The 12,984-nt window shown below is 42.3% G+C and overlaps 1 protein-coding gene across 4 annotated transcripts in view; it reads left to right on the forward strand.

Annotated features, from left to right (window-relative positions):
* Positions 1-12,984, forward strand: part of ZDHHC1 (zDHHC palmitoyltransferase 1) — a 49,707-nt gene that overhangs the window by 23,367 nt on the left and 13,356 nt on the right. For all 4 annotated transcript variants that reach the window (XM_078149424.1, XM_020989347.2, XM_020989349.2 and 1 more), the window contains one exon: positions 924-1,021. In XM_078149424.1, coding sequence (XP_078005550.1) covers positions 924-1,021 — 98 coding nt within the window. The remainder of the gene's footprint in view (positions 1-923; positions 1,022-12,984) is intronic.

A 12,984-nucleotide genomic window follows, 5' to 3' on the forward strand; every position in this document is an offset into this window, starting at 1 on the left:
TTTCCTCATGTGTAAAATAAGAGGGTTGAAATAGGTAGTGGCAAAGGTCCCTTCCGGTTCTAGTAGTGTCTCTTCTGTGCACTGACGTTCTGTGTTCTAAGGCCCCTTCCAGCTCTGTCATTCCATATCCTTTTAGCCCAGACATTCTACAAGTCTATAAAGGACAGTTTCCTGATGGTAAGAGGCCACACCCTCCCTGTCTTTGCTCCCCAAGATGTGTTTCTGTCGCAGTTACACTGTTCCCCGCATGGTGGCACCCCTCTCTGTGGGATTTAGAACTGTGAGCCTCTTTATGAGACTGTCAACTTCCAGTAGCACCAGGACAGCGTTCCTGGGCTCTCAGAGTTCTGTGGGAGTTGCAGCCAATAACAATGGCCTTGGGATGTCAGCCAAAGCTTCTGGTGTCAGCCAAAGCCGGGGGCCAATGGTTAGGCCTATTTCTCACATGCAGAGTCATCTCCAAGATGCAAAGTAGGGGTTGGCGCATAGGCTCCTATCTTCCTGGATGCTGAGCAGTGTTAGGGGGGAAAAGAGGGGTGTTTCAGTTGGTTTTAATAAAAGGAAAAAGGCCCAGAGATGTACTTACATAAACACAGTTAGTCCATAGCCATCCTATTCCTGTCACCTGTCCCATGGCAGATCTTGCCTTTTCCACATATTCCTCCACTGTCTCTGAACCAAAGGAAAACCTTAGACTTTCCCTAGTCTGTAACACCATATGTTACAGGCTAAGGCTCCTCCTGAACTTCCTGGGCCTCCTTCATCCCACTAAGGGTGATTCTCAGTGCAGGCCACTGCCTGATTTCTCCTTACTCGAGTGTCTATAGCCCAATGGACAACTATTTCTCCTCTGTAATTGGGAGGGAGCCAATGGGCTTATCCTGTGCCCTCAATGAAGTGTCTCTCCTGTCCCACTTCTCCAGTATGGCACAAACTAACCACCTATGAGTACATCGTGCAGCAGCGGCCCCCAAAGGAGGTGAAGGAGACCCAAAAGGAACTGAAGATGCAGCCCATTCAGGTACACATGGCTCAGTAAGGATGTATGAGGAGCACTGGTAGAATGCAGGGAAGGGGCTGGGCTGGGGGGATTGTGGGGTAGGGAAGGGATCAGGAAGAAGATCTGCTTCTCACTCCTGTGGCCAAATTCAAAGGCTTGGGTACAGATTTTGTCTATGATGCTAAGTTATTTACTTGCCATAGGCCTTCGTTTCTTTATTTATGAAAGTAAGGGGTTGGGTTTGATGCCCTCAGAAATCCTTTCTAGTTCAAGATTTATGGTCCTAAGAACTCTTAAAATTTTAAAACACATTCTGTTGATATGTTTTTTTTTAATCACCTACATTTCCCAATGTATCCCTTTCCTATACCCTTCCCAGAGAATCATTCCTTCTAATAAGGAATAAAAAGAAGGGTAAGTAAAACTAACCAACATGTCAGAAAAGGCATCTGATATCTGTAGTGTTTTGCATCCATAGTCCCCTACTTCTGCAACAACAAAAAAGTGGAAAGAAGGGCCTTCTTCCATGTCTTCTCTGGGCCTGACTGAGCTTGGTCGTTATAATTTCGTGGCCTTCGTTCTTTCCATTTACATTGTTGTAGTCACCGGGCATGTTGTTTTCAAAGTTCTACTTATTTCATTTTGCATCAATTCGTGTGTCTTCCTGTCTCTGTCTTCATCACATTCAACACTTCTTACAGCACAGTGATATTCAGCTACACACATGGACCACCATTTATTTAGCCACTTTCCAGTCTCAATGGGCATCTGCTTTGTTTCCATTTCTTCGCTGCCACAAAAAGTGCTGCCATAAATATTGTGTGGTGTACGGGGCCTTTCTTTTTGCCATTGACCTCCTTTGGGTATATTCCTAGCAGTAGATCTCTAGGTCAAAGGGCGTGGATCTTTTAGGCACTCTCTTTGGATTGCTTTCCAGACTGGTTGGACCAGTTCATAGCTTGATTAGCAGTGCATTAGTGAGCTTGGCTTTCTTCAACAACCTCCAAAATTGACAGTTCCCAACATTTATTATTTGTGCTAGTTTGTTGGGTTTGAAGTGAAACCTCGGAGTTCTTCTTAATTTGCATTTTCTTAATATTAGTGATTTTGGAGCATCCTTTCATATACTTGCTAGTAGTTTGTGGTTCTTTTGAGCACTGTTTGTGCTTTTCCTTTGACAGTTTGTCTTTTGGGGAATTGTCTTTGGGCTTATATTTCTTACTTATCTGTATATCTTGGGAGGAACAGCGAGGGGGCACCGTGGATAGAATGCCAAGCCTGGAGTCAGAAAGACTCATCTTCCTGAGTGACCCTGGGCAAGTCACTTCACCTTGCTTGCCTCAGTTTCCTCATCTATAAAATATGCTGGAGAAGGAAATGGCAAATCACTCCAGTATCTCTGCCAAGAAAACCCCCAAAAATGGGGTCACAAAGAGTCCAACACAATTAAACAACAACAGATATCTTGGATATTAGACCCTTGTCAGAGATATTTGATACAAGAATGTTTTCATTGTCAGTTACTTACCTTCTTACCTGCAGTATTTGCATTAAATTTTGTTCATCCGAAAGCTTTTCAATTTCATATAATAAAAATTACCTGTTTAGTATTTTTAATCGCCTCTGTCCTATGTTCAGATAAGAATTCACCTCCTCCTCATACTTATGAAAGATACTATATATGAGCTGCTTCTCCCAAATTTTTTTATGGTATGATCTTTAATATTGAGATTACATATCCATTTTGAATTTGTTGTATGTTGTAAGATTATTGGTATAAGCCTAATTTATGACAGATTACTTTCCAGTTTTCCCAGAAATTCTTGTTAGAGAATTCTTCCCTAAATTTTTTTGCATACAAACTTGTTTTTATGTTTATCAAGTAGTGTTACTGAATTATTTCTGATTCATCCTTGTATAGTTTGTTCCATTGATTTTTTTAGACAGTAACAAAGTTTTGATGATTATTATTTTATAATATAGGTGGCGGTCTAGAAGTACTATTCCTCTTTCATTCTTACCATTTTTCATGTTTTTTTTCTGAGTATTCTAAGTTTCCTATTCCTCTGAGTGAATTTTGCTATTATTTTGTCTAGCTCTGTAAAGTATCCCTTCGGTAGTTTGATCCTATGAGCTCTTAAGAGTGCCTTGCTGCTTAGAGAGTCAGACTTGGTGACTGGGTACTGATTGAATTTAACAACATTAAATTTAATAGGATAAATGTAAAATTCTAATCTTAGGGTGAAAAAATCAACTATACTAACTAAAGATGAGGGAGATATATAGCTGAGCAAGTGTCCATGGGGATTGAAGACTAGAGTGTGTTAATTGACTAAAAGCTCAATGTTAGTCAGCAGAGAGACATGGGAGCCAATAAAGTAATCTGTCTTATGGTGATTTAATAATAGAGGTCTTGTGTACAGACTGAAGTTTGATAGTCCTGTTACTTTGTGCTGATCGGGCCACAGCTAAAGCATTTTGTCATTTCTAGGCATCTCATTGTAGGAGGGTATCAACAGGCTGGAATACATCTAGAAAAGAACATCCAGGGTAATGAGATGACTTGAAATAGAGTCATCTGTGTGTTGTTGAGGGAACTCAAGTGATGTTTGACCCAAAGAAGAAAAAATTTGTTGGTGGGGAGGGGAAAGGTGTAGGGGAGCAGAATTTAAGGTATGCCATCTTTAAGTTAGCTGAAGGGGACCATCGTGTGGAAGAGGATTAAATGTTTTCTGCTGGGCTTTAGAGGGAAGAACTAGGGCCAGTGAGTGGAAAGGTCAGGAGAAGAAGGCACTTGCTAACAATTAGAGCTGTTTAATAATTGGATGGCATTACTTAGGAAATAATGAATTCATCTCACTGGATGTATTTATTCCAGCAGAGGTTGAGAAACCACCTTATTGATGTTATAGAGAAGATTCCTGCTTCATGTAGGACCTGGATCGGGTGACCTGAGGTCCTTCTAGCTTGGAGATTCCATGATTCTGTAATATTGGAGTCTTGTTGGGATTTGCCCCAGACTAAAGACAGTTCTTGTTCACCAGACATAGCCAGGGCTTTCAGCACAATGCCAAGAGGTATGAAGTGTAAGAACTAGGAAGTGGGGCAGGCTGGGGCTATGAGTAAGGAATGGGGAAGCAGCAGTAATCAGGAAAATGATGGCAGCAGCATCAGACATTGCAGCCTGGGGGCACGAACACCCGGAATGCCCTGCCCCAACTATGCAGCACTCATTTCTAAAGATTGCCACGACCTTGAGGGGATCCTCGAGATTCAGGGAAAGGCAGAGGGTATATCTAAGAATGCAGAGACCTGGATCTCTAGAACTTGGAGAGTGTTGCAGTTTTGAGTCTTTATTTGACATTCCATTACTATGACAATAGACATGTAAGAAGTAATCTTAAATTGGAGAAAGTGGGAGGGAGCTCAAGTTGGGTATGGATCGTAATTGTAATTCTGTAGTACTTTCAGTTTCACATCAGGAGTAGGATCATCCCTATTTTACAGATGGGGAAACAAGGCTGTCCCCAGAGTCCCAGGTCTGAAGGTCTTTCCACTACGTCATGCCATCTCTCATTGTCGTCATCAGTGGTGACTTACTCAGAATCCACTGGGATGTGACAGTGCTGCTGTGGCTCCAGAGCCAGCAGAATCACTAGACTTAGGAGGCGGGGAGCCTTGGATTTTGTCTCATTTCCTAACTGATGGTGGGAGCTTGGGCAAATGTAGTTACCCTGTTTGGTCTCTTGTTTCTTTCTCTGTAAAATGGGGGTATTTGAGCTCCATCATCTCTACAGGTCCTGATTAGTTCCAACCTTCTGTAGTTGTGTAATTTCCTAAATTCATAGAATATTAAAGCTGGAGATGACCTGAGAAGTCATCTAGTTCAGTGGGGTTTTTTTATGAATGAGGAAACAGGGCCAGAAACAACTTACCCAGGGTCATCCAGGTAGCCGGCAGTAGAGCCATGATTTGAGCCCAGATCCTCTTGATTCTAAGTGCAGCGATGTTCCCAGTTTGCCATACAACATCTGTCTTCTGAACCCTCTCCGGCCTCAGATTTTTCTCCAGGTTGAATCCAAGAACGGTAACTAAAGGCTGTGGGGATGTGAAGGGGTTGGATACCCCAGTAGTTCAGCCTGCTCCCCAGAAGGCTGGCTGCAGTTGGTCTCTGGCTGAATTCCTCATGGCCATTTACCTTCCCTCCAAACCAGCCAGCTGGGGCAGGAAGAGTTAAAGCATTGACATGAACAACAGAGAGTCCCCCAAGAGCCTGGGAGTCTTTTCTGGAGCTGGAGGTGGAGTTTCCAGCTGGAGAATCCACACACAGCTGTTCCCTTCTCCCCTCTCTCCTCCCTCCTGCCACCCCCACCCCGAGCCTGGCCAGATAGAAATGTGTGTAGGGTGTTGTAGGCCAGCCTTGTTCCCATTCCCATGTCTGGGTGCTTTCTGAAAGTCAGAACACATTTGGGGCCAGAAGCCAGGGGAGTGTGGAGTGGGGGAGTCCTGAATGCCTGTATTCCACGTATCCCCTCAGGGAGTAATAAAGCTGAGAAGATGCCCAGTTAAGTTGTCATGAGAAATGCTAACCCACCAGATTCTTCAAGCTCCCCCTCATAGCAACCAGATACAAACACAAACAGGCTAGGAGGCCCAGGCTTTCTGAGTAGCCTCTGTAGCCTCCCTCCCTCTGCACACAAGCTGAGGTTGACCCATCACTAAATAATGCTATTAACTTGCCTAGGGAAGGTCTTATCTCCCCAGCTTCCCCACCTCTAACTTACAACAGGTCTTCTGTTCTCAGGGTGGAAGGGATAAGACTTCCCACTCACCAAGAAAATGCATCATCTGGGCCCATGTTACAGACAAGTAATAGTCCCTAAGTATCACTAACTCTAAGTTAGTGTTGTGTAAGTGGAAGCACACAAAAAGCCCTAGCTAGCAGTGGGCTTGCTACCAGCTATGTGGCTCCCAGACATAGTTGCCTGCCTGTCTTCCTTGAGAGGAAAGCAGACACAGATCAACGTGCCTACCACCACCGAACTGTAAAGCACACTACCAGTGTTTGTTCTGGTTATGATCTTTTTCTTCAGGGTAGTGTAGTGAAGAATTCTAGGCTGGAGTCAATTCCAGGCCTACCATTTACTCCTCCTCTAGTCCCCAGCTTCCTTGTCTTTGAAAGGGCTTTGTACTAGATGAACTCTCAGGGCTCTTTCAGCTCTGATGGTTCTTTCTGTTAGTTCCAAGATTCCAACTTCTAAGTCCCTCATGGTTCTAGCCCTCTGCAGTCCAAGGTCTCAGCCCTCTGTTCCCCAAGGCTCCTCATGGTTCTTGCCCTCTGTTCCCCGAGGTCCTAGCACTCTGCTGTCCTAAAGCCTATCTTAGCTCTAGCAGTCCATGTTCTGAGGTCTCTCCCAGCTTCAATATTATATGCTGCAGCCTTCATATTCCATGATCCTTTCCAGGTTCAGTATTCCATGATTCTTTGCCACCAAAGGCAGAAACTAGAAGGATTTCTGATGAACTGAACCTTTCTAGCCCTACTGGAAAAGCTGGGAAAGGGGGATTATTCTATCTTCAAATCAGGGAGTCCTCTGGCTGCCAGTAGAGTTTGTGCAGGCCATTGGGCAAGTGATGAAGCAGGTTTTGAAGCACATCTGCTATACGAGGTAGGGACAGTTCAGAGGAGAGCATGGGAAGTTGGTCTCACAGAGGTAGCCTGATTATCATCCACCTCCCACTCTGGGAAAACCCCTCTTCAAAAACGCCCTGCTGGCGTGAGCTCACTGGTATCACTTCTCTGGGCTTTGGACAGGCAGTGTCCCCTAACATGAGTTAGGCCACCCTCTGGCTCTCTGTGGTTGGAATTTCCCCCAAACCTGTCTATGCTTAACGACAAAAAGAAGCGGTCTTTTCAGAGCCAGTGGTCTCAAACACAGCCTTATTGATCAGCCTCAGAAATGCATCCATCTGAGGTAGGGAGGAGTTTGGCTATTATATTCCTGATGTCTGTCCCTTCTCTAAGGAGTAAGTTCGGTTCATATAATTCAAATAAGCAGACCTAGGCTGCATCTGAAACAAAGCTTCATGGTCTCCTATCCTCTAATTCTCGTTAATTCTATGCAGATTCTGAAACAAGACAAGCTATGACCCTGCGCTGACATATAATTCAATTCAACCAACATTTGTTAAGTGTTTACTGTATGCTAGGTTTCTGGGGGGCGAAAGGCAAAAACACAGCAGTCTCTATCCCCTGCCCTAGGTGTCCGTCCATAGTCATTCTTTCTGTGAATGCTCCCAGTCACCCCAATAGACACAAAAAGATGCAGGCCTCCCTCAGTAGCAGACCCTCAGACTCAACTGGCTTCTCTCTTGCTCCATGCTCAGCGTCACATATAGGCCAATCTGATTCAAGATTGATCTTGCTCTGTGGCTTCTCTAAATACCCTAGCATAAGTGAGAGTGTGTTCTGCTGTGGGCCACACCTTCTGTACCCCATGAGTGCCCCTTTTCCTCGTCTGATTCCGTTTGCCAAAAGACCCCCGTTCTCCTTACTCTCCTTTCTTCAGTGATGGATCTGCTCATGAAATTGGTGTAATGATGCAGACTGTCTTCCTATCTTTGTGTTTTTACTGTGATTGTTAAACCAACCTCATTGAGAGCAGAACCAGCCCTGCTCCCTCCATATCACCATGTTCAGATGCAGGCCCAACATAAAGACTTGCCTGTCCTGTTTTCTTAGTTTCTTCTGTTCTGGGATCCTAGATGACCATATGATTTACACCAACGGTGGGGAACCTGCAGCCTTGAGGCCACATGTGGCCTTCTAGGTCCTCGAGTGCAGCCCTTTGACTGAATCCAGACTTCACAGAACATCTTTGTTGAGGAAATATGCTCACCTCTCATCATCCATCCCATAATAGAGTCAGAGCTTGGATTGGAACCCAAGTCCCCTGACAGAGGTTCATTGCTATTTCACTACCACAAGCTATCTCAATAAGCAAAAACACAATGAGCGCCAACCACGTACTAGGCCTCTGGAGAGTATAAAGAAGTGTGAGATGTGTTCTCTGCTTTTAAGGGATTTGTGGTCAGGTTGAAGAGACGGCTTACACACATGAACGGATAACTCACAAGACAAGGCCAGATGAGAGGTATTGACAATTAGTGATGTAAGAGACTAGAGGAGGAAGAAATCATTATAGGTGGAGGGGGCCAGGGTTTCCTGGAAGATCTGTAGCTGAAAAGGTGATAGGAGTTTCTGTGGTCAGAGAAGAGTAGGACGTTTCAGGAGAAGGGATAAGAGAGTGCACAAATATGGAAGTGGGAAAACAGAAGACCACTCAGGTCATGGTGAGCAGTCTATTTGGAAGGAGCACAGGAGTCGTCGATAAGACTAGGGCCAGATGGCGAAAGGCTTTGAGAAAGTGGAGCTTTGTCCTGCAGATGGTGGGGAGCCAAGAAAGGCTGTTTTCCTGTGGGAGTGATAGGTTGAAAGGAGCATGTGCCATAGCCTGCAGGAAGGGAACAGAACCAGATTAGAGGTGGGGAAATCAGGTAATGAAGACTAGGGATGGAGGAAAGGCAGTGAGAGTGGAGAGGGAGACTCAGCTTCTCCTGGACCATCAAGTGGAGAAGAAGATACCCTTGGGGCCAAACAGGAGTCCGTTCAGGTCTCCCATGAAGTATGAATCTTAAGGGTGAAAGAGTTTCTCAGTTCTCCCCAGTGTCGTCTCTGGGATCAGAATGAGATTTGTATCCGAGGCGTGGCCGGGGAGCGTACAAGGGAGCAAAGGCCATTACCACTTTTCCTGCTGCTTTGGGGTAGTAATGGAGAGGGTCCAAAAGGCTACCTCCGTGGTTCTAGCAGCTGAATCCTGTGGCAAGTGTGCCCCCTCCCCTCCCCTAGCTTGGGGACGGTAGATGGCTAAGATGATTGGGTCTTGTCTCACATCTGCCATCTTGCCCTTTTTCTTGTCTAAACTTGAATGGGCTGAGCTGGATCCTCTCAGACATGACATTTCTAAGGGCAGGGTGTGCCACGCTCCTCTTCAGAGAGTTGTCAGCATGGTTACAGAGCAGGCACGCAGGCTGGAAGCCTGGGATGATGGGAGATGCCTGGTTTACCCAGGGCTGGTGATCTTTTTACAGGACTGGGCTGATTCAGTGACGCCATCTCATGAGAATAGGGAGGGCTGGTTTTAGGTAACGGCATTCCCTCAGGAGCTTGAGCCTTCGTCAGCCCAAATGAGACAGAAGTCCTCCTGAGGTTTGAGGAACACTTTACACGCATCAGTATTTTACTGGATCCTCACAACAACCCTATAAAGTAGATACTGTTATTATCCTCATTTTGCAGATGATTAGACTGAAGGTTGGAGAGGCACTTGTCGGCTGGGTGGCACCATAGTGCTTCGAGTGCTGGGCCTGGAGTCAGGAGGGCTCACCTTCCTGGGTTCAAATCTGCCCCCAGACACTTACTAGCTGTGTGACCCTGTTTGCCTCAGTTCCTCATCTGTAAAAATGAGCTGGAGAAGGAAATGGCAAACCAACCCAGTATCTCTGCCAAGAAAAACCTAGATGAGGTCACAAAGAGTCAGGCAGGACTGAAACGACTAAACAACAATAACTGGAGAGATACTTGTCCACGGTCATTCACCTAGTGCGTACAGGGTGTCTCTAAAAGCTTAAATCTGTACGAAGAGTTTGGGGACACCCTGTCTTGGAGGTGGAATCTGAAGATCTGGAGGTCTTAGTGAACTGCCAACTTACTATGAGTCAGCAGTGAGAGGCAGCATCCCAAAAAAGGTTAATGGGATCTTGGGCTAGATTAAGAGAGGCCCAGCTTCCAGGATGATGCAGTAATAACAAGAGTTAACATTTATATGGTACTTCAAGGTATTCTAAGTGCTTTGCACACATTATTTCCTTTGATCCTCTAAATAATCCTGTGAAGATCATCAGTAAACTTCTATTAATTTTTGCTTTCTAATATTTTATTTTTCAAATTACATGTAAAAACAATTTTTAACATTCATTTTTAATAACTTTGAGTTCTAAATTCTCTCCCTCCCTCTCGCCCCTCCCACCTCCCTGAGGTAAGCAGTTTAATATGGCTTATATACGTGCAGTCATGCAAAACATATTTCTATCTTAGTCATGTTGTGAAAGAAAACACAGACCAAAACCAAACAAAAAAAAAACCACAAAAAAATAAAGTACAAAATAGTATGCTTCGACCTGCATTCAGATGCCATCACTGCTGTCTCTGGAGGTGGATAGCACTTTTCATAATGGATCATTTGGAATTGTTTTGGATCATTGTATTGGTCAGAATAATCAAGTTTTTCACAGTTGATCATCCTTATAATATCGTTGTTACTGTGTACAATGTTCTCCTGGTTCTGCTCATTTCATTTTGCATCAGTTCATGTAAATCTTTCCAGGTTTTTTTCTGAAATCATCCTTCTTGTCATTTCTTATAGTACAATAGTATTCCATCATCATCATATATCACGGCTTATTCAGCCATTCGCCAAAGATGGGCTTCCCTTCAATTCCAGTTCTTTGCTACTACAGGAAGAGCTGCTACAGATATTTTTGTACATATATGTCCTTTTTCCTTCTTTCTTTTTTTTTTTAAATCTCTTTGGGAAACAGACTAGTTGTGGTATTGCTGGGTCAAAGGGTATGCACAATTTGATAGCCCTTTGGGCATAAGTAAACTTTTATTAAGCCTCACATGTGAGACACTATATTAAGCACTGGAAATACAAAGAAAGGCAAAAACAGCTTTTGCCTTTAAGGGACTTAAATTTTAATCAGGGAGACAACATATAAATACCCAGCAACATAGAAGATATATATATATAGATGGATCAGGTTCTTAGCCTTTTTTGTATCATGGACTCTGCTGACAGTCTGGTGAAGCCTGTGAACTCCCTTCTTGATATAATAAGGTTTTTAAATGCATAAAATAGTTTCTATGAAAGGACTGTACAAGGTGGGATTTGAGCTGAGTCTTGAAGGAAGCCAGCAAAATTCAGAGGCAAAACTGAGGGAGTAGGTCATTCCAAGCATGAGAGACGGCCAATACAAAGTGCAGAGATGGGATGCTTTACTCTCATATTTATTGGAAAAGGTTCTAGTGTATTCCCATTGCATATGATGCTCGCTTTTGTTTTTAGAAAGATTTTTTTAATGATATTTTTTAAAAGCTGTCTCTATTCCTATACTTGGTAGGACTTTTAGCATAAAAGCGTTGTACTTTGTCAAAGGCTTTTTTTGCATCTCTTGAGATAATTGTGTGGTTTTGGATATTTAGGTTTTTAATTTTATTAATTATATTGTTATCCTAATGTTGGACATCACATTCCTTGCATTCCTGGTACAAATCCCACTTGATGGTAGTGAATGATTTCTTAGATAAATCTCTCTAGTCTGTTTCATAGGATTTTATTTAAAGTTTTTGAGTCAATATTCATTAATAATACTGGCCTAAAGTTTTCTTTCTGTGTTTTATCTTTCCATTTTATGTGTTAGGACTATATTTGTCTCATAAAAGGATTCTGATAGGATGCTTTCTTTTAAATTTTTGAGAATAATTTGAGAAGTACAGGTACTGTTTTTTAAAAGTTTGATAGAATTCTGCAAATTCATCAGATTCAGGAGTTTTGGGGGTTCCCCCCCACTGTGATACTTCTTTTACTGCTAGATCTGGAAAAGGAAAATTTTCTGAAAAGGAAATTTTCTGAGATTGAGTTATTTAAGAGCTCTGTCTAGTCCTCTGAGAGTTTGATTATTTTATATTTTTATTTTATATTTCCTCTATTTTTTATTTTATATTTCCTCTATTTCTTTTGTGTTTTCAGTTTTGTTAGCATATAACTGCATAATATGTTCTGATTATTCTTTTTATTTCTTCTGGTTATGCTGTGGTTTTATCTTGCTCATTTACTATTTTATTGATTTGATTTTCTGCTCTCTTATTTTTAATCAGATTAGCTAAGAGTTTATCTATTTTATTAATCTTTTCAGAGAATCACCTTATAGTTTTATCATTTCTATGAGCTTTCTGTTTCCAATTTATATATTTCTCCTCTATTTTTAAACATCTCCTCTCTTGTGATTATTTTAGGTTTTCTAATTTTTAAAAATAAATATCCAATTTATTAATCCTCTCTTTTTCTATTTTGTTAACATATGTTTGAAAGGATATGATTTTTCCCTGGAGGACTACTTTAGCCACATCCCCAAATTTTTGGTATGTTGTTTCCTCATTTTTCTACATAATTATGAATTGTTTCTCTTATTTGTTTTTTGACCCACTCATTATTCAGGATTTCATTGTTAAGTCTCCATTTGGGTTTGTGTCTTTTGTTTATGTTCCTTGAATCAATTATTATTCTTATCGCATCATGGTGTGTAAAGGATGTATGAACTGCTTTTGCCTTTTTCCATTTGTTTGCAATAGGTTTGTGCCCTAGCACATGGTCTGTTTTTTATAAAAGTTCCATGTGGTGCTGAGAAATATATATATTCCTTTGCTGTCTCATTTAGAAGATGCCGTAAGTCATTCAACTCTAGTTTTCCCAGGAATTTTTTCAGTCTCGTGTTTTGTTTTTTATTTATCTTTCTATTACACTTATCTAAAACTGAGAGGGGGAATTTGAAGTCTCCTATGACCGTTGTGTTATTACCTATGTTTTGTTGCTCAGATAATTTTTTTTATGAATTTGGAAGCTAATGCATTTGAAGCATATACAGTTATGATTGACAAGGGTGTCAGTGCACAATACGGTTTCCTTATTTGTTGCTTTTCATTCTTTGGACATCTGTTTCTGCTTTGTCCGATAGCGTGATGGCAACTCCTGGGTTTTCTGGACTCACTTGATGCATCGTAGATTTTCTTTCTGTGCCCTCAGTTTTACTTTGGGCGCGCCTTTTGTTTTTAAACGCGTTTCTTGTAGGGTTTTGTTTTCTTA

This window comes from Phascolarctos cinereus, unplaced genomic scaffold (genome assembly GCF_003287225.1).
Source record: "Phascolarctos cinereus isolate Bilbo 61053 unplaced genomic scaffold, phaCin_HiC Scaffold_2;HRSCAF=192, whole genome shotgun sequence".
Taxonomy (NCBI): Eukaryota; Metazoa; Chordata; class Mammalia; order Diprotodontia; family Phascolarctidae; genus Phascolarctos; species Phascolarctos cinereus.